General features: G+C 39.7%; 1 protein-coding gene across 2 annotated transcripts in view; it reads right to left on the bottom strand.

Moving 5' to 3' along the window:
• Nucleotides 1–24,083, bottom strand: part of EXT2 (exostosin glycosyltransferase 2) — a 195,850-nt gene that overhangs the window by 39,720 nt on the left and 132,047 nt on the right. For both annotated transcript variants that reach the window (XM_021009725.2, XM_021009727.2), the window contains exon 10: nucleotides 23,764–23,930. In XM_021009725.2, the coding sequence (XP_020865384.1) occupies nucleotides 23,764–23,930 (167 nt within the window). The remainder of the gene's footprint in view (nucleotides 1–23,763; nucleotides 23,931–24,083) is intronic.

Raw genomic sequence — 24,083 nt, 5'->3', positions numbered from 1 at the left:
TATAGATGTCCTTTATCTAGCACTTTGTGACTTACGAAGCATTCTTCTTACCCCAGTGCTATGAGCTGGGGAAATGCAAGTATTATTGCCCCCATTTTACAGATAATGTAACAGAAGTGTAAGAGGGATCTTGCCCATGGACACACAGCGAATAATTAGCCATTTCTCCTAATTGAAGGCCAGCTCAAGGGCCACCTCAATCCCCATTGCCCTTCAGCCTCTCTGCAGCCTTTGACCCTGCTGATCCTCCTCTCCTCCTTGACACTCTATTCTCTTCAGATTTTGGGGATGCCACTCTCTGCTGGTTCTCCTATGTATCTGACCACTCCTTCTCAGACTCTCCTGCTGGATCCTCATCCAACCACAGGCATCCCTCAGGGTTCTGTCCTGGGCCCTTTCCTCTTTTCCTTCAATACTGCTTCCTTTGGTGTTCTCATCAGCACCCATGGATCGAATGACCATTGCTATGCTGATAAGTCTTCAAATCTATCTAAACTGTTCTAACCTCTCTGCTGACTTCCAGTCTCGAATCTCCAACTGACTTTCAGACATCTAGAACTGGATGTCCAGTAGACATCTGAAATTCAACAGGTCCAGAATGGAACTCTTTTCCCCAAACCCCTCCCTATCACAGTGGAGGGATACACCATCTTCAGAGTCCTTCAGGCTTTCAACCTAGGGATTCCTCACCATCTCTCATCCCCTCCCCCCATCTAAGCTATTGCCAAAGCCTGTTGATTTCATTATTCCCACCTCTCTCAAACACAACCCCTTCTCTCCTCTGGCACTGTCACTACTCTAGTACAGGCTTCCATCACCTTACTCCTTGATTACTGAAATAGCCCGCTGGTGGGTCTGCCTGCCTCAAGACTCTCCTTATTCCAAGCCGCCCTCCATTTAGCTCCCAAAGTGGTTTTCCTAAAGTGCAGGTCTGACCACGTCCTCTTCTTACTCAATAAACTCCATTGGCTTCCTATTGCCTACAGGAGCAAATACAAAATGCTTTTTGGCATTCAGAGCCCTGCCCAACCTTTCCAATCTTCTGACATCTTATTCCCCATCATGGACTCTCTGATCCGGTGACTCTGGCCTCCTGGCTGTTCCAAGAAAGAGACGCTTCATCTCTTGGTGCCAGGCCTTTTCTCTGGCCATTCACCATGCCAGGAGTGCTCTCCCTCCTCATCTCACCTCCTGGCTTCCTTGGCTTCCTTTAAATCCAACTAAAATCCCATCTTCTACAAGAAGCCTTTCCCAACACCTCTTAATTCTAGTGCCGTCCCTCTCTTAATTATTTCCTATTTATCCTGCATCTAGCTCATTTGTATATCCTTGTTTGCACGTTGTCTTCCTCATTAGATTGTGAGTTCCTCGAGGGTAGGGACTGTTTTTTGCCTTTTTGTATCCCCAGAACTTAGCACAGTGCCTGACACATATGGGTGCTTACTAAATGTTTATTGACTGATCTTCTGCCAGACACATATCCTAATCAGTTGCTGGTAAAATGACTTTGCATAATTTTTTTTGCATTTACTTATCAGTATTCTGTGTCCTGAATTTCCACACACCCCCCTCCCAACTGCCCCCAATAGAATGTAAGCTCCACAAAGGTAGGGTCTTTCATATTTTGTTTTTATACCCCCAGCACCTAGCAAGGTACCTGGATCCTAGCAGGCCTTTAATAAATGCTTATTGTTGAATGTTCTTTCTACTAGATGACATTGCTTCTAATAGTAATTAGCTCTTGAGGATGGCAAGCCTTACCAAGGCTGACTGACTGATCAGTCAAAAGACGGAACTTAAGGATCTAGAAGGCCACATGTGGTCTTAAGGCCGCAAGTTCCCCACCCTTGTAGCTAGACAAACAGCACTGGCAAGTTTGTAACTGAATTTGAAGGAAAGGTGATTCAGAAGATTCTTTCTGCTAGCAGAAAACACAGTCCCCCTCCTTTGGGATAAGGAGCCTCCAGGCCTACATTTGATGTTTCATCAATAGCTGTGTAAACAAATCCTAAACTCATTGTTTGAATTTGCTCAGTTGGGAAGAAAAAAGTGCCACTTCACTGTAATTCCCAACTGGGTGCCTTTTAAAAAGATCAGATGTTATTCCAATGGTTCGCACACACATCTGACTTCCTTCCCTCAATATTTGTTTGACTTTTTTCTCCGATGGGGATCGGGTGCTTTGCAAACAGTTTGGAGAGGTCAACCTTCACTGCATCTTCTCTCAGCACCGCTCTGAGCTTCTGCTCTGCTCTCTTGTATTTCTTATGTTCTTGCAGCAATACTCTCTGCAGCAGTAACGTGCATCAACTATTTTCCCTCTGGTTCCCATGAGCCTTTGGTGTGTAAATCAGTGCAAGCTGTAGGTAGAGCAGTCCTCACAGATTACTCAGAATTCCTCGAGAGGGGCCAAAGGCGAGGAGGAGCTTCCCCTATCTTGCAGAAGGCAGTTTTTTTTAAACATTCACTCCTAACTACAGGTCTTCAAGTATGAATGACCCTTGATGGCTTCTCACTTCAGCGATGCTCCCACTATGCCCTGAAGACTGGAGCACTCCCAGCACTGAGCTGAAAGTCTGAACTATCTCCTCTTTGAGGACAACAGCTTCTCCAGTAATTCTTCATCACGTATTTGAAAAGATTGAGGGCAGTAACGAATGCTTAGAAAAGGTGAATTTTAATAGCAGTCTTGTCATCATTCCTAGACTAGGTAACTTTAAAGAGCAACAGCCACTCAGATAGAACCATGAAGCTACAATCTGAGGTTGCCTCCTGCAGAAGAATCCACAGTATCACGTAGGAAGACTCCTGCTTCCATGAAGCTCAGCCTCGGCAGGTTCTGAGCAAGACAAGATGCAAGGAAAGCCTATATTGGTGCAGGCCCAAAGATGGCTTAGGTCTAACTGGGCTTTTCGAAGAGTCTGAACCTCTTAGCACAAAATGGTCACTTGGCCTGACTCCTGGATCTTAATCAGCATGCTCTCATTCTATAATCCTTTAACCAGGTAAGCGGCAGAAACACAGAAATCTTCAACCTTCTTAGCTACTCCACTGTGCTAGATGTTGTATGAATTGTGGCCTCACATATGAAGTATGAGGGCCAGCCAGAAGAGATCTCCACAGTGCCAGCTCTTGCTAACAAGCTCAAATACTCACAGAGATTTGTCAGTGTCTATCTTAGGTATATGTCTACAAGGTTATATATTGATGTGCCTTTCTTTAGAGACACCAGTGTTTATTTTACCTTAACTATGTAAATGTCTCATCCTGCTGCTTCACTGTATGGGCAAAGAGGAGGTCTTGGGTTCTCAAAGTCTATGACAGTAGGGTGCAAGCTCAAGTAGGTTATGCCAATTTGGAAAGGCTTCCTCTATGGTTCCAGGGACAGGCTGTTGACAAAGGACAGGAGGCTCCTTCATCAAGAGCTTAAGCCACTAGGTGATGAATGCTTTGGCCATGATGATACATGAGACTGTATGAGAACCTAATCTTTTGTAAATGTTTAGGTGGAGCTGGAGGCCTAAACTATCCCTTGATAGCAGAGTGAAGCCAGGGCCAGAAGCAACGAACCTCTTGCTGAGACCCTCACTAGAATCCTGTAATAAGGCCAAGCATATGTGGTGACCAGATCTAGAGAAGACAGACATTTATTTTTACAGTCAAAAGGCTACTTCAAACAGTACAAGTCAAATAGTTAGACACAAGCTCTGATACCAATCAAAGACGGTAGCTTTTATTGCTTGGTGCATACGAGATGTGGGGGCTTCTGCCAAAAGGCAGATGACAGAAGCATTAATCAAATGACCACTCAGGTGCTTCAGCCTTCTGATCACCTAATTATCATGAGAGATTATATAACCTAGTTCATCTTAAGTAAAATTTCACTAATGGTGATGATGATGATATTTTTGTTGTTCAGTCGTCTCCAACTCTTTATGACCCTATGGATCACAGCATGCCAATACTGTCTGTGGGGTTTTCTTGGCAAAGATACCAAGTAGTTTGCCATTTCCTTCTCCTTTGGAGTAAAGCAAACAGAAATTAAGGTCACACAGCTAGTAAGTGTCTGAGGTCACATTTGAACTCAGATCTTCCTGACTCCAGGCTCAGCACTCTATCCACTGAGCCACTGAGCTACCTAACAATGATGATCATGATGATGAGGATGATGATAGCAATTAACATTTATAGAGCACTTAAACATTCGCCAGGTGCTTTATACACGTTATCTTGATCCTCACAACAACCCTGGGTAGATGCTATTATTATCCCCACTTCACAGATGAATACACTGAGGCTGAAAAGCCAAGTTATCTGCTCAGAATCACAGTAAGTATATAGGGCAGGATTAGAACTTAGGTTTTCCAAACTCTGGGTCCAATGTTCTGTCTACTAAACCCTTGCCTGCATAGCTGAAAGGCAGGCACTGCAAGTATTTAGTATCCTTATTTTACAGAGGGGAAAACGGAGTCTAGGAAAGCCTAAGTGGTATGCTCATAGGTCACACAACTGGTATGAAAGCGATCGTCATCACTACACATTCTGTTCATCTTGTCAAGTATAATGTCTCTTCTCCCCTAGTAAAGAGGGCAGCTAGGTGGCATAGTGGATATAGTGCTGGGCCTGGAGTCAAGAAGCCTCAACTTCCTGAATTCAAATCTGGCCTCAGACACTTACTAGCTGTGTGACCCTGGACAAGTCACTTCACCCTGTTTGCCTCAGTTCCTCATCTGTAAAATGGGCTGGAGAAGGAAATGACAAACCACTCCAGTATCTCTGACAAGAAAACCCCAAATGGGGTCACGAACAATCAGACTGAAAAATGACTCAACAACAAAAAACAGGGCAAAGGGCTTTTTGGGGAAAAGTGTGACTGGAACACACAGCAAGCTTTGACTTGATAACCAACATTAACCCAAAGAATTTCACTTCTCCTAAGTGAAAAATGTTTAACACTTGAGTGCTACTAATATTTTTTTATGATGAAAATGAAGATCAAAGTTTAAAAAGAAAAAAAGCAAGATACCCTGCTTTATCCAGCCAAGTCTGTGTGGCTCAAAGTTTCTGCCACATGTTTTAAACTCTCATGGAGGGGGGAGGGGTGAAGTGGTGAATCGCTCTGTGTTTCCCAACTCCTTAGTCCTGAAGTAAAAGCAGATGAACTTAAAAAAAAAAAGAATCACACATTCTGGTAACACTAGACGCTGCTACTGTTCCCCCAGGAGTCCCTTGCAAATAAGTATCAAGAACTCAATAGATACTTTCCTGGTAAAATACATACACAGATACATCCATTATCACTGGCTGAGGAGCATTCAACATCTGGAAGCTCACTAAAGCCTGTCAAACAAGTCAGGAGACGCGCAGGGCCAGGAAAGCTCAATCTACAGCTCCTGATCCGGAACTGGAAAGGAAAAGTTATATCCCTGTTCCCCTTCCTTCCCTTCCCTTCCAAGTGAGAACACAACCCATTTAAATCACTGAGTGACCGCGATGTTTTCTTCCAATGAAATAAATAATGCTGGTCACCAAATCTTGGGAATTTAACTGAAGCTCAAGTCTGCTTGAGTCACAGGCAATGGAAAGGAAAGGAACCTTCCTAATTGGCTCTGTACTCCACTCCCAGGAGCCAGGAGCTTCCTAATGGTGTTATTTTCAAGTCAGATTCAATCTAGCTTTCCTAGGTTCAAATCCTGTTGCAGACATTTAACTATGTGATCCTGAGCAATGCACTTAATCTCTGTCTGCCTCAGGCTCCTCATCTGTAAAATGGTGATAACAATAGCACCTACCTCCCAGGGCTGCTGGGAGAGTAACGTGAAATGATATTTTAAAGCACTTTGCAAACCCTGAAGTGCTATATAGAAAAGCTAGCCATTTTATTAAGCAAAAGTCTAACTATCATTCCCATAATTTTCCCATGGCATAGGATTCTATCATCATGCCTAGATGCCCCCTGGATTATCTGCTCATGGAATTACTGAATATTAGAACTGAAAGGGACCACAGAATGGAAAGTCAGAGCTGGAAAGCACATGAGAACATTGGCACTATATGGAAGGGACATGAAAACATAATATCAGAACTGGAAGGGATCTCATATAGAAAATGTTAGCGTTAGACAAGACCTTAGAACACAGAAGGTCAGAACCACAGAGACCCCGCCCAGTTTCCCCATTTAACAGAGGGGAGAAACCTCCCTGCAACTTACTGCCAGATATTTTTGGCCTGGATTTTCTGATTTTTGTCCCATTGATAATTCTATGTTCCCTCCTACTTTTTGCACCAGGCTTAAGTGATCTTCCCATTGCTTTGGTAAGCAAGTGGTGGGCATATTAGCATTCTATCTGCTCTACTGTTCCTTGGCCAAGCTATACAGGGTTTGGCTTTTGAAAATTCTCCATTAATCAATTCTTCCATTCCCTTAAGCAACAGTGCTACTCTGCTCTTTGAATGAGTTCCTGCTGAAGTCCTGGCTAAGCGTGGTATGTCTCCATCTGTGTTCTGGGCCTCAGTTAAAGTATCATCACAAAGTGACACCTGGCTCCCCATTCTCTTAGTTGGGACATAGTTGGGACATGCTGTCACATCCACTGCTCACACACTTTGATGGCAGTCCTAGTGTGTACTGAATCAAGTCTCAGCTCCTTGGTATATTGTTTGAACTACCACCCTTACAGCATGTTCCATCCTTTACTTGTCTTTCCTCTGCTCCATCTCGACACTGTTCCATCTATGTATGCCGCCCTCTTTCCCAGTTTCTACCTAGCGACACCCTGCAAATTCCTCAAAGGTTACTTCCTTTATGATGCTTCCCCTGAGCCCCAGTCCAGTGATTGCTCCCTTATCTCCTCCATGGCACTTTATAATTCTCATATGCATTAATATTCTCATCTATATAATTTGTATTAATCTACATTGTTTTATTCTATATCCATACACAAGTGTTACCTTCCTCACTAGATGGTACGTTCCTTGAAGCCAAGGGCCATTTCTAATTTATATCTCTTCCAGTACTCCATCCTTGGCATTGAATATAAGTGTAATATAATGCATACAAATTGCACATAAATGGCACTAATAAATGTTTATTGGATAAATGGATGGACAGACACTCCATTGTAAAATATTCTCCAAAGTTGTCTACTGTTACCTTCACCTAGGATATTGATTTCGTGTATCACACAAAAGCCTTCTTCTGTGTAAGAGTCTGGGCTTTTGTCCACATTGAAACACAATTGCCTGCTTGAATTTCTAACTCCTTTAAAATAATTTTCATTGGAAGGGGGTTTTAAGTAGATCATCCAATTTATTCTAATGTCTTTAGACAGCCCTATCTTTAAATACTTTATGCAGGAGATCAATCCCAAGCTCCTTGAGGGGAGGGACTATATTATTTTTGATTTCTATAACTTATTTGTTGGACTGAATTAAATCAGCCTAAATTGTATTTATTCTTTTCTGAAAAATCTCTCTATGGAAGAGATGCTCCAATTCTTCTCACTTTTTCTCCTAATTCTATAGGACTGCTAAAAGAAAGATTTATGATGAAGAATGGTATGATGGTTCCTGGCTTTTTGTATATTCAACTTCATATTTACCCAGGATACATGTGTATATATACATGAACACATGTGTGTACTTAAGATTGTGACTCTCATTAACATGACATTGATCAAAAGTATGGGATATAGAATACCTCTGGAATGAGTATTGGATTTGTAATTCATGTCTGGGTTCAAAAGTCAGCCCTGAGTATAACTGGGTGCCCTTGGGCAAATCACCATACCCTTCTGGACCTCAATTCCCTCAAATGTAAAATGAAGGGATTGGACTCAATGATGTTCAAGGTCCTTCCCACTGCTAGATCCTAATACACATGGGAGAATATGGATGAAAATGAGATTTTTTTATTTAAGAATTAAACTGAAAGCGTTTTCTTTAAAAGATGCTCTTCTTTTGTGAAGGTTTGAATTATGCAAGGAGATTTTTGATGTTTTCCATATTTCCCAAAGGCAGAAAGAAGTAAAAAGGTAATAGATTTAAAATCCAGGAACCAGAGGAGGCAAGGATGATAGAGAGTACACTACAGACCACCAGAACAGAAAGACGAAAGAGATAAGGAGTTTGGGAAACAGATCACATGCCTGGCAAGGAGGCATGATAGAGGAGTAATGGAAGATTTCAATTATCCAGACATCTGTAGCTCTCTGCCAAAAGCAGGACAGCTAATAACTTCTTTACTCGCCTTAGAAATAAGTTTACCCTTTAAAAAGTGGCAGAACTGTACAAAAATATTCATAGCAGCTCTTTCTGTGGTGGCAAAGAATTGGAAATTGAGAGGATGCCCATCAATTGGGGAATGGCTGAACAAACTGTGGTATAAGAATGTAATGGAATACTATTGTGCTATAAGAAATGATGAGCAAGCAGACTTCAGAAAAACCTGGAAAGACTTGTATGGACTGATGCTGAGTGAAAGGAGCAGAACCAGGAGCACGTTGTCCACAGTAACAGCCACATTGTGTGATGACTAACTCTGATAGACTTGGCTCTTCTCAGTAATGCAAGGATCTAAGACATCTTCAAAAGTCGCATGATGGAAAATGCTATACACTTTTAGAGAAAGAACTATGGAGTCTGAATGCAGATTGAAGCATACTGTTTGCTCTTTTTTTCTTCTGTTTTCTTTTGTTTCTTCTTCCTTGTGGTTCCTCCTATTGGTTCTAATTCTTCTTTACAACATGAATAATGTGAAAATATGTTTAATAGGAATGTATATGTAGAGCCTATATCAGATTGCATGGTCTTCAGGAGGGAGGCAGAGAGGAAGGGAGAGAAAATTTAAAACTCAAAAGCTTATGGAAGTGAATGTTGAAAACTAAAAATTAATTAATTAATTTAAAAAAAAAGAGAAGTTGTAGAACCAACAAGAAGAAATTCTATCTCAGAAAAGCTAAGAGGCAGCATGGCAGAGCAGACAGAAAGCCAGACTCTGAGACAGGAAGATCTGGGTTCAAGTCCTGTCTATGACCCATACTAGCTATATGACCCTGGGCAAGTTATTTATTGTCTCCAGGATTCTAAGCAACTCTTTAAGACTGTAAGTGACAGGGAGGGTATAGACATACTTTGACAAAGGAAATCACCTCATCTATGAGTTCCCTATCCCAATATAATCACAGGTCTAGTTCCCATGCCTATATCTAGGACAGATAAGCTCCCATGGACTATAAAATACTAAGTGAGAAGTTGATTCAAGTAGGAAGAGAAATGTGAAGAAATGAAATTCTGAAGACACAAAGGGAAATACTTCTAACAAGGAGGAAATGTGGACTTTATCTGAAGAGCAATGTGGATACACAGATAACATACCAACCAGCCAACTGAGATTTTAAACAGATATGTGCAGAAGGTGGAAGCAAGGTCATCAGATAGCAAAGGATGGGAGCATGGCAGGTCCTGTAAAACATGTCAGGACACCAATGCTCAAAATGAACTGGGGAGGAGAATTAAGAACCAAGGAAGTCTAGTGAAGCTACATCAGCAGCTAAAGCAGCTCTAGAGGTGAGGAAGGCAATGATGACAAAAATCAGACAGCAAGCAGAGTATCACAATTCTTACTTTACTTCTATTTTCTCTGCCAAAGAGAATGAAAGCTGGAAATGACAGAAATGACTAATATGGAACATGGTTTATGTAGATGGCATAATGAATAGGGTGCTTGACTCTAACAGAAGTCAGGAAAACCTGAGCTCAAATCCTGGCTCAGACACTTATGAGCCATGTAAGTGAAAGTCATTGATTTTCCTTTGAGTTTTCTCACATATAAAATGAGGAAACTAGACTCAGTGGCCTTTCAGGACTCTTGAAGGTCTAACTCTATGATCTCATAATCCCCAAGGTGAACTACATCCTTCAGTTCTGAAAAAAAAAAAACTTGCAAATGCTATTTAGCCACTGTAAGTAACATTTGAAAGATCATGGAAGATCTTTCTAGGTCACATGACCAATAAGATGAAGCACTGGATATTTTCTCTAATCCTCATAATCTTTCAAAACTCTTCAAAATGGGCATAATGCATTGGAGATAAAGCAATTTCAGTTGTCTTTATAACTAGGACAGATACCAAGAACATAAACAAGGTAAAAACTTAATGAACTAATAGCAGAGAAGGGCAATATTCCCTAATCCCTACCATGCATTCACTTAGCCCCTCCTCAACCACTTATCATGCTCTCAGCCATAGGGCTATACAAGTCAACCCACAGAATATGGAGTAGATACAAATGGCAGAAATTTGCTCAGGCTGCAATAGCGATGGGCAGTGCTCTGTAGACCAATAGAGCTTGGCCAGAGAATGGAGGAAGAGAGGGAACAGAGTGCCTGGGAGCATGCGTGGAACAGAATTCAACTCTATAGTCCTCCCCTTTTTCCTCACACCATCTCCTCAGTGCTGGAAAGCCAAACTCCAAATGGCAGAAATTTGATCACATGGCAATAGCAGCTTGGCAGCACTCTGTGCTTCTGGGTCAGAGAGCCGAAGAATGGAGGAACAGGGCAGGATCCACATGTGGGGGAGGAGGGCCAGTGTGGCGCTGTACTAAGCCTGAGGGAAAGAGCCCAGAGTGCAGCTGGGGCCCTTTGCGTTCCCTCAGAAATAACCTGGGGCAGAGTCTGAGCCTGGTGAACCATAAACTACTCAGTGTGAGTGGGGGTTGAGATAGCCTTGAGGCCCAGGCTTTGGGGAGATAGTTAGTGAATAACAGGGAAAAATAAGGGGGAAAAAAAGACTGAAATTACCAAGTATATTAGGAGAAAGAGAATTCTAAGACCTTGGGCATAAGCAAATAAATCAACAGGGGAAATATTAATAGCACAAAGAAATATGGCCTCCAGATCAAGTAACAGAGTTCAGGAATCTAAGAATAAATATCATAAAATAAAAACAAACAAAAACTAATTAACACTTAATGAGGCGGAGGACCCTGACAGTTCTGAAGTGAGAAAGAAACCAAAGCACACTGCTGCTGAATGGTTTAGGAGAAATAAGAACTATGAGGGCAGAATTTATGGCCTGCACAGAAGAAATAATGAGCAGAATTAAAAAATTTGAATCAGTGGTGGCAAGACTTACCAAAGAAACAAGAGAGGATAACTAATTGGGAATACAAATACGTAGAAGTGAAGGACAATCAGGAAGAAAAGAAACAAAAAGCAATAACAATAAGAGAAAGCATGATCTCCATACAACAAAACATACTGATCTAGAAGACATGATGTATAGAGACAACTTAAAGATTATAGAGTTCCCAGAAGAATTCAAGTCAAAAAAACCTGAACATCACAATGTAAGAAATAACACAAGAAAACTAACCAAAACTTCTGAACACAGAAAACAAAGCAGCAATCTAAAGAATCCACAGATTGCCTCCAGAAAAAAAGTCCTAGGATGCAAACTTCAAGACATAGTGGTTAAATTGGATAATTCTACTGACACAACAAATTCTGTAAGCAATTAGGGAAAGGAATCTTCAAACACAAAGGATAGGAAATTCAAATAATGCAAGATTATTCTTCAGCCATGAGTAATTGCAGGAAGGAATGGAATAATATGTTCCAAAGAGCAAAGATGCTGAAGATGTGGTCCAAGGTAACTTACCCTGCAAATCCGAGCCTAACTGTAAATGAAAAAATGCTGAACATTTGATAAAAAAAAAAGAGGCTTTTGAAACGTTCCTAGAAAGGAAAAACCTGGAGAGATGATTTGCTTCTCAAACAGCCTAGACAAGAGAAATACAAGAAGGACAAAGAAACATAGCAACCAAAGATAACAACAAAATAACAACAAAGAAACAATTAAGATATTTATTTCTAAATGTTTATGAGGAGACAAGGGTAAAAGCAGAAGTAAAATAGTAGTTATGGTAGAAAAACAAACCTGAAACCTAATAAACCAAGCTTCTAAATTAAAATAAAGAAACCTTTAGCCAACCTTATTAAAAAAAAACAGGGCAGAAAAACCAAAAAAAGAGCAACTTCATAAAACATGTCTGCATGCAAATCAATGTGCTTTTGTGTGTATGAGTGAAACAAAATTACAGAATGGGAAGGTGCATAAAAGAGGGGACAAGAGGAAGAAGATGGGGGGGGAGGAAGGATATGATGCACCCTAATCTCTCAACTGCCAAAGTGATTTGCAGTTCTTTAGAGAATGGTTTGTTCATATCCTTTAACCACTTAACAATTGGAGAATGGCATTAGTTTTTTTAACTTGCAAATATAATGGATACATGTACATATGCATTTCCAATTCAACCACTTCCCTTCTTATTTGAGATGCATTAATTTTGCTTGTACAGAAGCACTTAAGTTTTATATAATGAAAGTTATCTGTAATTGCCTATATCTCATTTGGTTAAGAATATATCTCCTATCCATAGATGTGAAAGGTATATGATCTGTTTCTTTTCTAATTTTTTGAAGGTATGACCTTTAATATTAAGATCTCATATAAATTTTTATTTTATTATGGAATAAAGAAAAAGATCTAACCTTAATTTCTGCCAGATTGCTTTCCAGTTTTCGCAGCAGTTTATATCAAATAGGGAGTTCTTTCTTAAGTAATTTGTTTTTTAGTTTATCAAACACTGGGTCATTGAGTTCCATTGTTTCCGATTGTCCCTTGTTTAGCATGTTCCACTGATTTGCTTCTTTATTTTTTAACCAATACCAAATGGTTCTGATGACTGCTGCTTTATATACTTTGAGGTCTGAAAGTGCTATTCCACCTTAATCCCTACATGTTTGCATTATTTCCCTTGATATTCTAGATCTTTTATTTCTCCAAGTGAAATTAGTTATTATTTTGAGTGCTGTAAAGTATCCCTTTGATAGTTTGATTGTTAGCATTAAAATGATAAATTAATAGATATTACTATCATTTTTATTGTATTGGCATAGTTTCAGCCACAAGAACTTAATATTCTTCTAGCTATAAAGCTTATTCTTTATTTCTTTAAGGAACATTTCATAATTGAATCTATACAAGTATTTTGTATGCTTTGGAAGAACTGATACCGAAATGTTTTATGCATTTGTAGTTATTTTTGAATGTGATTTCCTTTTCTGTTATTATTTCTTGGATTTGTTATGTATAATAAAATGCTGCTTATTTTTATATGTTTATTTTATAGCCTACAACTCTATTAGAGCTACCAATTATCAATAGCTTTACTGATTCCCTAGGAATTTCTAAATAAACCATAATGTCACTAGCAAAGGAGGGCTGTCTTTATGCCTTTGATTTCTTTCTCTTGTCTTCTTGCTATTACAAATATTTCTAGAATATAATAGCAAGGAAACTTAGCATCCTTGCTTTACTCCTGTATTTACTAGGAAAGCTTCTAAGGTATTTTCATTACCTTTGATATTTGCTTTTGCTTTTAGATACTTTTTATGATGTTAAAAAGTCCCTTTATGGCTATGCTTTGTAGGACTTTCAGTTAAAATAAATGTTATTTTTTGTCAAAGGCTTTTTCAACATCTAATGAAAAAATTGCACAGTTTTAGATGTTTTTGTTTTTTAACATGATTAATTACGTTGATTATTTTCCAAATGTTAAACCACCCCTATATTCCTGGTATAAATCCAACTTGATCATAATGAATAATTTCTTCCACGAATTACAGTAGTCTGATAGGACTTTATTTAAAAATTTTGGAATTAGACTAATTAATGACATTGGTCTATAATTCTTGGAGTGCTTTCTTTCTCAACTTCTGAGAATAATGTGTAGTATTGGTAATAATTGTTCTTTTAAGTTCTTTTAAATTTTAATTATCCTGTGAATTCATTAGAACCAAGTTTTTTTTTTCTTTTTTCCCCTGTAATAGTTTCTTTATAGCTACTTCCCTTTCCTTTTGTGAGACTGGATCATTTTAAATCTCTACTTAATATTCAACTAGTTTGGGTTATCTTATATTTCTCTTTTGCTTTTATATTCTCAGTTTTATTAATATATAACTATGCAATGCAGATTCTATTAATTCCTTTTTTATTTCTCCTGGTTTTATTGTGATTTCACCTTGATTTTTCACTATTTTGATTTTCTGCCTTGTTCTTTTTAATAAACTTGGCTAAAGGTTTAAAATTTTTTTTTCACTTTTTGAACAAACCAACTTTTAGTTTTATCACTTCCATGGTCTTTTTGGTTCCCAGTTTCAGCTTTTCCCTCTAATTTTCAATATCTCCTCCTTTATGCTTTTTGAGAGTTTATTTGTTGGATAAGTTTTTTAAAGTAACATTCAGTTCTACTTTGTTAATGTATGTTTTTAGTGATATGACCTTTCCCCTTGAGGACTAATTTACTTGCATTCTGGAAATTTTGTCATGTTTATTTAATTATGATTCTCTTTTACATAATTATCAGTTGTTTCTATGATTTGTTTTCTGACTCATTCATTATTTAGGATTTCACTATTAAGTCTCCATAAGAGTCTAGGTTTTTTGTTTGTAGCCTTTTAACTGATTGTGGTCTGTAAACAATGTATTTACTATTTACTATATCCGATTTGATATTTCTTTGCAATATCTCTCTGCCCTAATACAGAGACAATTTTTGTAAAAGCTCCAAGCAGTGCTGAGACATATGTATATTCTTTAGCAGTCCCACTTAAGTCTTTTATGACTTTCTCCAATGATTCGTTCTATATTTTTGCCCTTGTTTATCTATTTGTTAAATTTGTCCAAAACTGAGGCAAGTAGGTGGCGCAGTGGATAGAACACTGGCCCTCGAGTCAGGAGGACCTGAGTTCAAATATGGCCTCAGACACGTAACACTCACTAGTTGTGTGACTCTGGACAAGTCACTTAACCCCAATTGCCTCACATAAATATATATATATATATATATATATATATTTACATATATATATATATATATATATATGTATATAAAATAAATTTGTCTGAAACTGAGAAAGGGATAATAAAAGTCTCCTGCTCTTATTGTATTACGTCTTGTAATTCAGTCAATTTTTTCTTTGTGAATTTAGGTGCTATGGCATTTGGTGCACATAAGTTTGATATGATATTGATTTTGTTATCTATGTCTCCTTTCAGCACAATATGGTTTCTTTGTTCATCTGTATGCTGTGAATTCCTGCTTTTGGTTTGTCTGATAGCATGGCTGCAACTCCTGCTTCTTGAGGATTTGTGTGCTGCAAATTTTGTTCTAGCCGCTCATTTTTATTCTGTTTATATATTTGCTTTTTTAAGTATGATTCTTGTAAGCAACAGATTGTGGGGTTTCGTTTTCTTATACAATCTGCTACTCTCTTTTGTTTGATTGCTCTGCTTAATACATTCACATTTAAAGTTATGAGAATTAGGTTTATATTATCCTCCATTTGTCTCTAATATTGCTTCCTTTTTTCCTGAATTAGGATTTTCCTACTCTTTCTCTGTAAAGACAGTACTCTTTCTCTCATTTTTTTTTCATCTACTTTAAGGCAAGAGCCTATTGGGAGGCTCTCTTCCTAACACCCTGTAGCCACTTCACCCTTCTATTTGCAACTCTTTCACCTAGTTTTGCAGTTGTACTTACCTTGTTCATTCCTTTCTTGTTCTCCCTTTTATCTAATTATAGAATTCTTTCTCACTTTTTTTTCTCTCAGTTAAGTAAAATCCCCCTTCTCTTTCCCTTTAACTTCTTCTCTTGGTGACCCTCTCCTACCTTTCCCTTGTAACCTTGCCCACTCTCCCATAGGAATCATATTCCCTTCACTGTCTGCCACTACCTTGCTTAGGGTACATCACATATTTCTCTCAGTCTTTTTCCCCTTCCCCTTTCATGAGCCTTCCCATTCTACAGGTTAGTCTCACAAAAACAGCGATTCACCTGGAGTCTTAGTCCATGCTGTTTCAGGCCTGTTCCTCCTCCATTCTTTTAGTTAAGTTCTTCTTCTCTTAGCTCACCAAATCTCTTACTGGTCCCTCTGTTGTATTGTTTCTTACCTCATAGGAGTCTTTCTCTTTCTAGCTTTTTGTTTGTTTGCTTTTGCCTTTCTTCTACAGGGTAATTTCATTACTTGTGCTTTATTTGGTTGCTGTATTTATTTATCTTTCTTATGTTTCTCTTGTCTGGGGAGTTCACAAAGCAAATAATCTGTTTGGGTTTTGTTTGTTTGTTTTTTGTAGAAATGCTTCAAATGCCTTTCTTTTATTGAACCTCCATCATGTAACATGGATGACTTAGCTCAAGTCTGCAGGGGATTTCACTTAGGGGTTCATCTTGAGGCCCACCATTTTGGGAACACATTATTCCATTCCCATCTTTAGTTTCTGGTGAGTACCTGATGATCTGTTATTCAAAAATCTTTCCTTCATATTTAAAGGTCTTTTCCTAGTCTCCTGTTGTCTGTTGTTGGAACTGTTACATTTAATCACTATGTTTCTTGTGCTTTGCAGCAAATGAGATAATATTTGTAAAGTGCTTAGCACAGTGCCTGGTACATTGTAATCACTTAATAAATGCCTGTTCCTATCTTTCTTTCCATTGGTTTTTGTTTTCTAGAGGCAATTTGTATATTCTTTCAATTGATATTTTGTTTTCTGTGTTCAGAAGTAATGGACAATTTTGTTGTATTTTTTTTCTTGCGTTGCAGTGTTTATATTTGGGTTTGTTTGGTTTTTTTAAAGTTGTTATGCTCTTTTGGGAGACCATCCTTCAGTTTTCTATATATGGCCTGTCTTCAAGATCTGTTTCATTTGTCTAAAGATCACGTGTTCTTATAATGTTATCATTTTGTGTTTCTTTTCTTTCAGGTTGTCCTTCACGTCTGTGTATTTGTATTCCCAGGCAATGGCTCTCACTTTCACTTCTTTGGAGCTACCTGCTACCATGTATTCAAGCGGTACTATTCTGCTCATTATTTCTGCTACGCAAGCCTTCAATTCTGTTTTCTTGATTCTTCTTTCTCTCTTGACGTTCAAGTGCATTCTGTTGTGGTTCCACATTCTCTAGGGAATCTGAAGACCCTAGCAGGGGTGGGGAACTTGTGGCCTCAAGGCCACATGTGGCCCTCTAGGTCCTTCCGTGTGGCCTTCCTCTTATTAAGGGGATTTGTTCAGTGAAGTTTGGATTTAGTCGAAGGGCTGCACTTGAGGACCTAAAGGGCCACCTTTGGCCTCAAGGCCCCAGGCTCCCCACCCCTGCTAGGGTCTCCACCTTATCTTCCTTTGGGTTGCAATGCATCTGAATAAGCAAGTTTGGATTCATTTCGGGGGCCACCTTCCCTTCTGTTATTATCTTCTTCCCCGTTGATTTATCTGATTATGCTCAAGGCTTTTAACCGCATTTTCTTCCTCCTAAGATTTCCAATAATTTCTTTTTTTTTTTGCTCCTGTTTTCCTATTGCTCACTTTCTAATTGCCCTTTAATGGGAGTTTCCCTGAAGCTGTTACAGACTCTTTCCACTTTTCACTGGCTTCAGTCTCTCCCAAGTGACTTCCTCAAGGACAGAAGTGGCCCCAGGTGGTTGCTGGGTCCTTTGCTTCAGGCAGGTCTGGTCCAGCACCACATACAAACTGGTGCTTTACCCTGCTTCCCTCTATTCCTTAGTTCTCTGGCTGAGCACTGCTGCAGTAAAGGACATTACTTCTGTTTTCATGTACTTCCACCTCCTGACACACAGGAAGTACATAAATATTTGTTCATTGATTGACTTATTTGCAATGCAATGCCACATGCCAGTTGGCCCCAGGATTCTGACATCCCTTCTCTCAAAGCAAGACACTGCCCTTGGAGGGACAATATTCTCTGAGTAGGTAGTTTTCCCAGGCATGAACTCCTCCCTTCCCCCACCCCCAACTGAGCCCATAGTAAGGACCCATTTCTCATTACAAAATATCTCTTGCCCCCATAGGAATGCTCTTTGAGGTGAGACTCCTCCCCTCAATTAAGTCAACATTTCCCCTTTTATTTTCCTCTGAATCTCTCCTTTTGCCACTTCACTCAATGTCTCATAGCCCTTCTTGCTAAGAGACTTCAGGAATTATCTTTCCTTCCTTGTACTCACAAACTTCCTTGTACTCAAAAACTATATCATAAATTCCTCTCAGTCCTCCACTTCCCCTCTCTTCTTTTATCTTTCAGTTCTGCAATTTAGTCCCACAAAAATACAGTCATTCACATGGAAGAGGAGAAGGGAGGTGAGGAAGTTTAATCCAGACCAACTTCTCCATTACAACTTTGCCTATTTCTTTAAATGCTGCCTTCTTTATTACTCTGTGTACTTTTAGAGAATCTCTTAATGGACTCTCTTGGTTTAGACCTAATAGGTAGCTTTCTCATTCTAGTTTTTTTTTTGTTGGTTTTTTTTTAAGGAGTCTCTTGAGATGGGGCAATTTATTTCATTACTTACTCTTTCCTTGGTGATTATGCAGAAAGTCTTGTGTTACTTGAATTTCCTTTCCTTCCTATTCAAAGGTCTTTTCCCTGGCTTCTTGCAGAATTTTGTCTGCCATTGGAACTATTAAATTTACCCACTGTGCCTTGGGGTTAGCAGCTCAACTTGCTTTTGTTTTTTCCTAGGAGATATGCATATTATTTCTGTGAGAAGAAAGGAAGGAAGGAAGGAAGGAAGGAAGGAAGGAAGGAAGGAAGGAAGGAAGGAAGGAAGGAAGGAAGGAAGGAAGGAAGGAAGGAAGGAAGGAAGGAAGGAAGGAAAATACAGAGGGAGGGAGGGAGGAAATAAGCATTTATCAAGTGTCTTATCATGTGACAGGTACTTCAGTACTTTGTTGTCCCTATTCTTAAGTTCTTGGTGGTTTTCTTGTATCATTTCTCATATTATAGTGTTTTTCTGATAGGCCTAAAATCCTAAACTTGTCTCTCTGTATCTTCTATTGAAGATGAATGTATTTGCTGGCATGCAGATCACATATGCTTTTAACATTATTGCTCTGCTTTTCTCCCAGACCGTCCTTCACTTGTGACAGTACATTCCCAATCTCTTGCCCTCTTTTTTTGCTTCTTTGAGGAGACTTGCCCCTGTGAATGTGCCACTTTTTCTATCCTGCTAATGATTCCTTCTGTGCAGGCCATAAATTCTGCCATGTTGTTCTTTCCTTCTTTCAAGACTCTGATCTCATTCTTGACATATTCTGGAACATTCTGCTATGGTTTCATACTCTCTGAGAATCCATAGAGTTTTTCCTAGTGTTTCATCAAGTGTGTTGGTTCTATTTCTTCTGTCTTATAATATTTATTTAGAGGAGTGTACAATCTCTTGGATGTCTGGCAGTCATCCTGCCTTCTGATTTTCATTTCAGTTGATTTATCTGCTGGTGTTCTAGGTATTTAACTGACTTTTCTTCTCCTAGAGAACTTTGGTGGTTTGAGTTTTTCCCTGCTATATTTTCCTGTTGCATGCTTTCTGACTCCTCCCCACTTGATGGTGGCTTTATCATTAACGCTAGATGTCAACACTGTCTCAGCTTCCTCTCATGCTGAAGAATTTATTTTTCACCAGCATTTCACTTAAGTAACTTCTGGGGGGCAAGATCAGTTCCAAATGAATTCCAGGGCCTTCTCCTTCAGTTGCTATGAAGCTACACACATTGGTCCCCTGCACCAGCTCCCTCTAATCTTTAGCTCTGACAGGGATGAATCAGAATCAGCCACTTTCCATAGGATTGGGGGAAGAAAAGGTGGGCATTTGGGCAGGGTTCCTGTTGTCTTGAGATTCCCTAAATTAAGGCTGACCCAGGAAATAGAAAACCTGATAATCTTTCCCTCTTCCCCTTACCACTATGTCCACCTCAAATGCCTAGGCAGAGCTGATGTTCAGTTTGTGGCAACAGGATGATGGGGGAAAAGAAGTGTTGAGGTTTGCCATCAGAGTCTATAGCAAGAGGGAAATTCCTTCATGGATCCCAATGTAAAATCTGCAAGTCAGTTTGTACATCCTGCCAGAATATGGGGGGGGGGGGTTCTCCACCATTGATTGATAAAACTGTTACTTTGTTCAGTTGCTTATCCTTAGAAACAACTATAATAGCTCTGTCTTTGGTGCAGAATTCCTTTTTTTGTGAGCACTTTGAGTGTTACTGGGGACTGCAGAAAATGTCTCATCTTCCATTTTATTGGTTACATGACCCAGAAGACCTCACTTCCTTTTCTTTCAGTGGTAAATACGGTGCTTTCTTTCACAGGTTGGCACCAAAAAAATGTCATGTTGGGAACACAACCAACTCATTTTCTCTTCACATTCAACACAAGTTTTCCTGAATGCTAAATTAGTCACCATCTGTGCCTTCTGTACATACCAAACATAGCTTCTAGTTTTAAACAGTGATTCAAGATGGAATGTGAAGACAGGCAATGCAAACAACTTACTATCTGTCCATCATAGCACAAAAGAGACATCAGAAAAAATACTGAGGGTATGGGTTTTTAGAGCTTTTCACCTTGTTTCTGAATTATTTGTACAAAAATACTGAAATGATGACCAAACCATAATCTAGTGGCTACTGGTAAAATCGGTTTAAAGCTCCCGCTGCGAAAATATTCCTAAAGGTCTTAGAAGCTTCCCGCTCTCCATTCTGCCACATCCTTAGAGCTGCACCACCCTGTATTTTGTCTTCCTTCTAGAGAGATGTTTTCATGAGTCAAGTACTCGAATGCTTTCTAAAGGTAAATAATGGTAGAAAGAAGGGGAAGAAACAAATTCAATTCTGACCATTTTTGCCCTTTTTCCTCATTGATTCCCTTTCATTGATAATATTTCTATCGCTTTTAGAATCAAGATGAAAAGGCTGGGATAGGTTGTGACCCACATCATCACAGCATCTTATCCAGCCATCCACCCAGGCTAGCCGGTTATCTACTTGCTGCCACTGTCATATTCCTCTATGCCTAGACCAGAACCCTTCACTCTGGACCTCCAAAATTCATGTTCCCAGTGTCCCTGGGGAAACTAATCCAATCATCTTTGGAACTGTCAGTCTGTGGTCCAGTAGCCTTAACTGTTATCTAAGTGAATCCAAACTTACCTAGTTCATTATATCTAGCTGGTACCCAACTCCATGATCATGTTTCACTTTCACATCCCATTCAGTCATTTCCTGGGCATTTTCTTGTTGCCCCTGCTTTCTACCTCTTGTCCTTCTGAAAAGCACCTTCCAACTGACTGGTTTATACATCAAATCACCATCCCTGTGACTCCCCAGATACTCTCTTCTCTGGTCGCCACTCTCCTATATGCGTCATCTTCCCCAATTAGAATATAAGCTCCTTGAGGGTAAGGGATGGTCTCATTTTTAAAATTTGTATCTCCACACTTAGAATTTTTCCAAGCACATAGCAGCTGTATGACAAATTATTTTTCATTTATCACATTGGTGAGATCACAAATCTATTAGTGCCCATCAAAGCCTTCAGAATCTGAGAATTAAACAGGACTTAAATGAGGCCAGAGGATCACAGAGCCTCAGTTTTAGAGGTCTTTTCTTTTCTTTAGAAAGATCTGAGTTCATCCCATAAAAAATACGCTTGAGCAGAAATTCCTCCGAGAGCCTCCTTGGCAAATTCATCAATGGGCTTCCACTAGGAGATGTTTACAGATGGGAGCTCTGTTCTCTCTAGAGGCAATACAGCCCACTTTTGGATGGCTCTAACTATTAAGAAGCTTTACTCCTTTTTCAAGGAGTCAAAATTCCCTGCACTTTCTGCCCGTTGCTCCAGGGTCCTCTCTCTGAAGCCAAGCTGAACAATTCGAATCTGTCTTCTACATGAATGACAGGCCTTTGAATATCTGGAGACAGCAATCCCTTCCTCCCCTCCCCCATCCTGTGCCTTCTCTTCTACTTTGTAAACACTCAACAATTCAACATCTAGGCACCTCCAATCCTGGAAGGGTAGTTTATCCTCTCAAAGAAAGAAATCTGAGCCACTATACAAGGAAGTACCTTAAAGGCCCTTCTCTAGCATTCTCTTTTGTCTCAGTTGTAAAGGGAACTCACATGTAAAGTTTGAATCAGAAGCAGTCATCACATAATGTGCCATCAGAAGAAACTGTTCTCCTTGTTGTGACTTGGCTGGAGAAGCAAACACTTAAGAGTTATGGGGAATGCTTGTCAGATTATGACATGCTTTCTTTGGATATAGAGTCAAAGTTATTTCAAATGCCTAAAAAAGAAATCTGAGAAAATTGAGTATAAACTTTTCATTTAGTCTCTCAACTCTTTCTCTAAAACCACTGTTAGGTGAGGATACAACACTGGAGTAACATGGAGTTGGCCTAGAAGCCAAGAAGTATTGGGTTCGGAAATCATTTAAAATCTCAGTGCTCTAGGTAATTCCCTAAAACAACAAGTGACAGAGAGGATGCCAGCCTGAACTGGCAGAGGGTGTTTCATCACATGGGAGCTCCCTATACCACTGAAATACCAGTCCTTTTCTCACACCCTTTCATAACAGAAGCAATACGCTTCTGAACACTCTTTGTCATTACACGACAGTTTCTCTTAAGTTCACCCAATGTTATAACATTTAGTTGTTAACATCAGAGAGGACAAGCCTTTTGATTTCTTCAATTGTAGAGCTAGAAGGAAATGTCAAGGTTCAATATCCTTGTTTAACAAATGAAGAAAGTCTGGAGATGGAGAAGTGATTTGGCCAGACAAGTTACTGGGAAAGCAAGCCCAGGCTCAATGATCCCCATGTCCGTGTTCCTTCCACTATACTGTCTCAAATGTATTTTCCTAAAAATCAAATCCATACAAACATAAATAAGATCTGGTGGGATTCACATGCCAAGCCTGGATCGGCTTCATCAAAGTGCCTTATTTCTTAAGAATTTCAAATCCAAGCCAATTCTGGGCCCAACTGAAGGCAGTTGCCTTTATCCAAAGGAGGTGAATTGGGGGCATACATTTTGCCACTTTCCCCTGTGTCTAGCTGTGGCTAATTGATTTGGACTCTCTGTTTTCCTTAGATTTGATACCATCATTACCTCAGCAGTCACTGGGCTAAGCCTGTCTCCATCATGAATTTCATATACCTTCTCCCTGACAGGACTCATCAATCCCTATTGCTTTTTACCCAGCCAGGGCCTGGCACTTTCCCCTGGGGAGACCTTTGCTGCTCTTGATACTTAACCCCTGAACCTGGCCTAATCCATCACCTCCAACTGAATGGTGACACAGAGGAGGCCTCACCCTGAAGGCACGGCTGCCCGCCTTTCCACTTGGAAAGCAGGGAGAAAGCCATCCACAGCATCTGTCTGCTTTCTTTTTGTCCCCATTGCCTGAAGCTCCCCATAATGATGGCTTTACTGTTAGGGTACTTGGCTGCATTCGGGGGGGGGATGGGCGCATTTAATGCAGCAGCACCTATGTTTTCGTTAAATACTCAGGAGGTTCCTTTGGGAATATCTGATGGAATTCTTTTTCCATGAGTGTCCTTAGAAGGAGAAACCATAATTCTGGAATAATATTTTCCCTCAAAGTCTTCAAGGAAAAAACCTTCACATAATTCTTACTGATAGATATCTATCTGAATCTTATTGAAGGGATGAGAAACCCTAACTCCAGAGGAGAGAACTGATCTTTCTTAAATCTAACACATGGCTGAAGAGCAACCACTCCTTAAAAAACAAGACAAAAGCATGCACCTACACACACACACACACACACACACACACACACACACACACACATGTATACATTTATGCCTCAATGAACATCTCTAGCTTACCTCATAGCCAAACTGTAGCTCATCCGCGGTCAGCATGATGATATCGTCATCAATAGCAAGCACCGCTTCGGTTTCAATCTCATCATACGGGAAAAACCGATTACTCAGTTTGTTTTCCGCTGTCCTCACAACTTTCAAAGGAACCCGGATCTTGGGCCAAAGAGAATCTGAGAGGGAGAACCCCAAACAGGAGAAAGTGGACACTCATTTTATTTCAGCATAAATATGTTACATATTTGTATGCAATTGTTATATTTATTTTGCTAACTTCTGGCTGCTTCCAAATGGGGGAAGGAAATGGTGGTGAGGGAAGGCCCTGA

Source organism: Phascolarctos cinereus, unplaced genomic scaffold, assembly GCF_003287225.1.
Source record: "Phascolarctos cinereus isolate Bilbo 61053 unplaced genomic scaffold, phaCin_HiC Scaffold_9;HRSCAF=440, whole genome shotgun sequence".
NCBI lineage: Eukaryota > Metazoa > Chordata > Mammalia > Diprotodontia > Phascolarctidae > Phascolarctos > Phascolarctos cinereus.
This window is presented reverse-complemented; position numbering and strand designations above follow the sequence as displayed.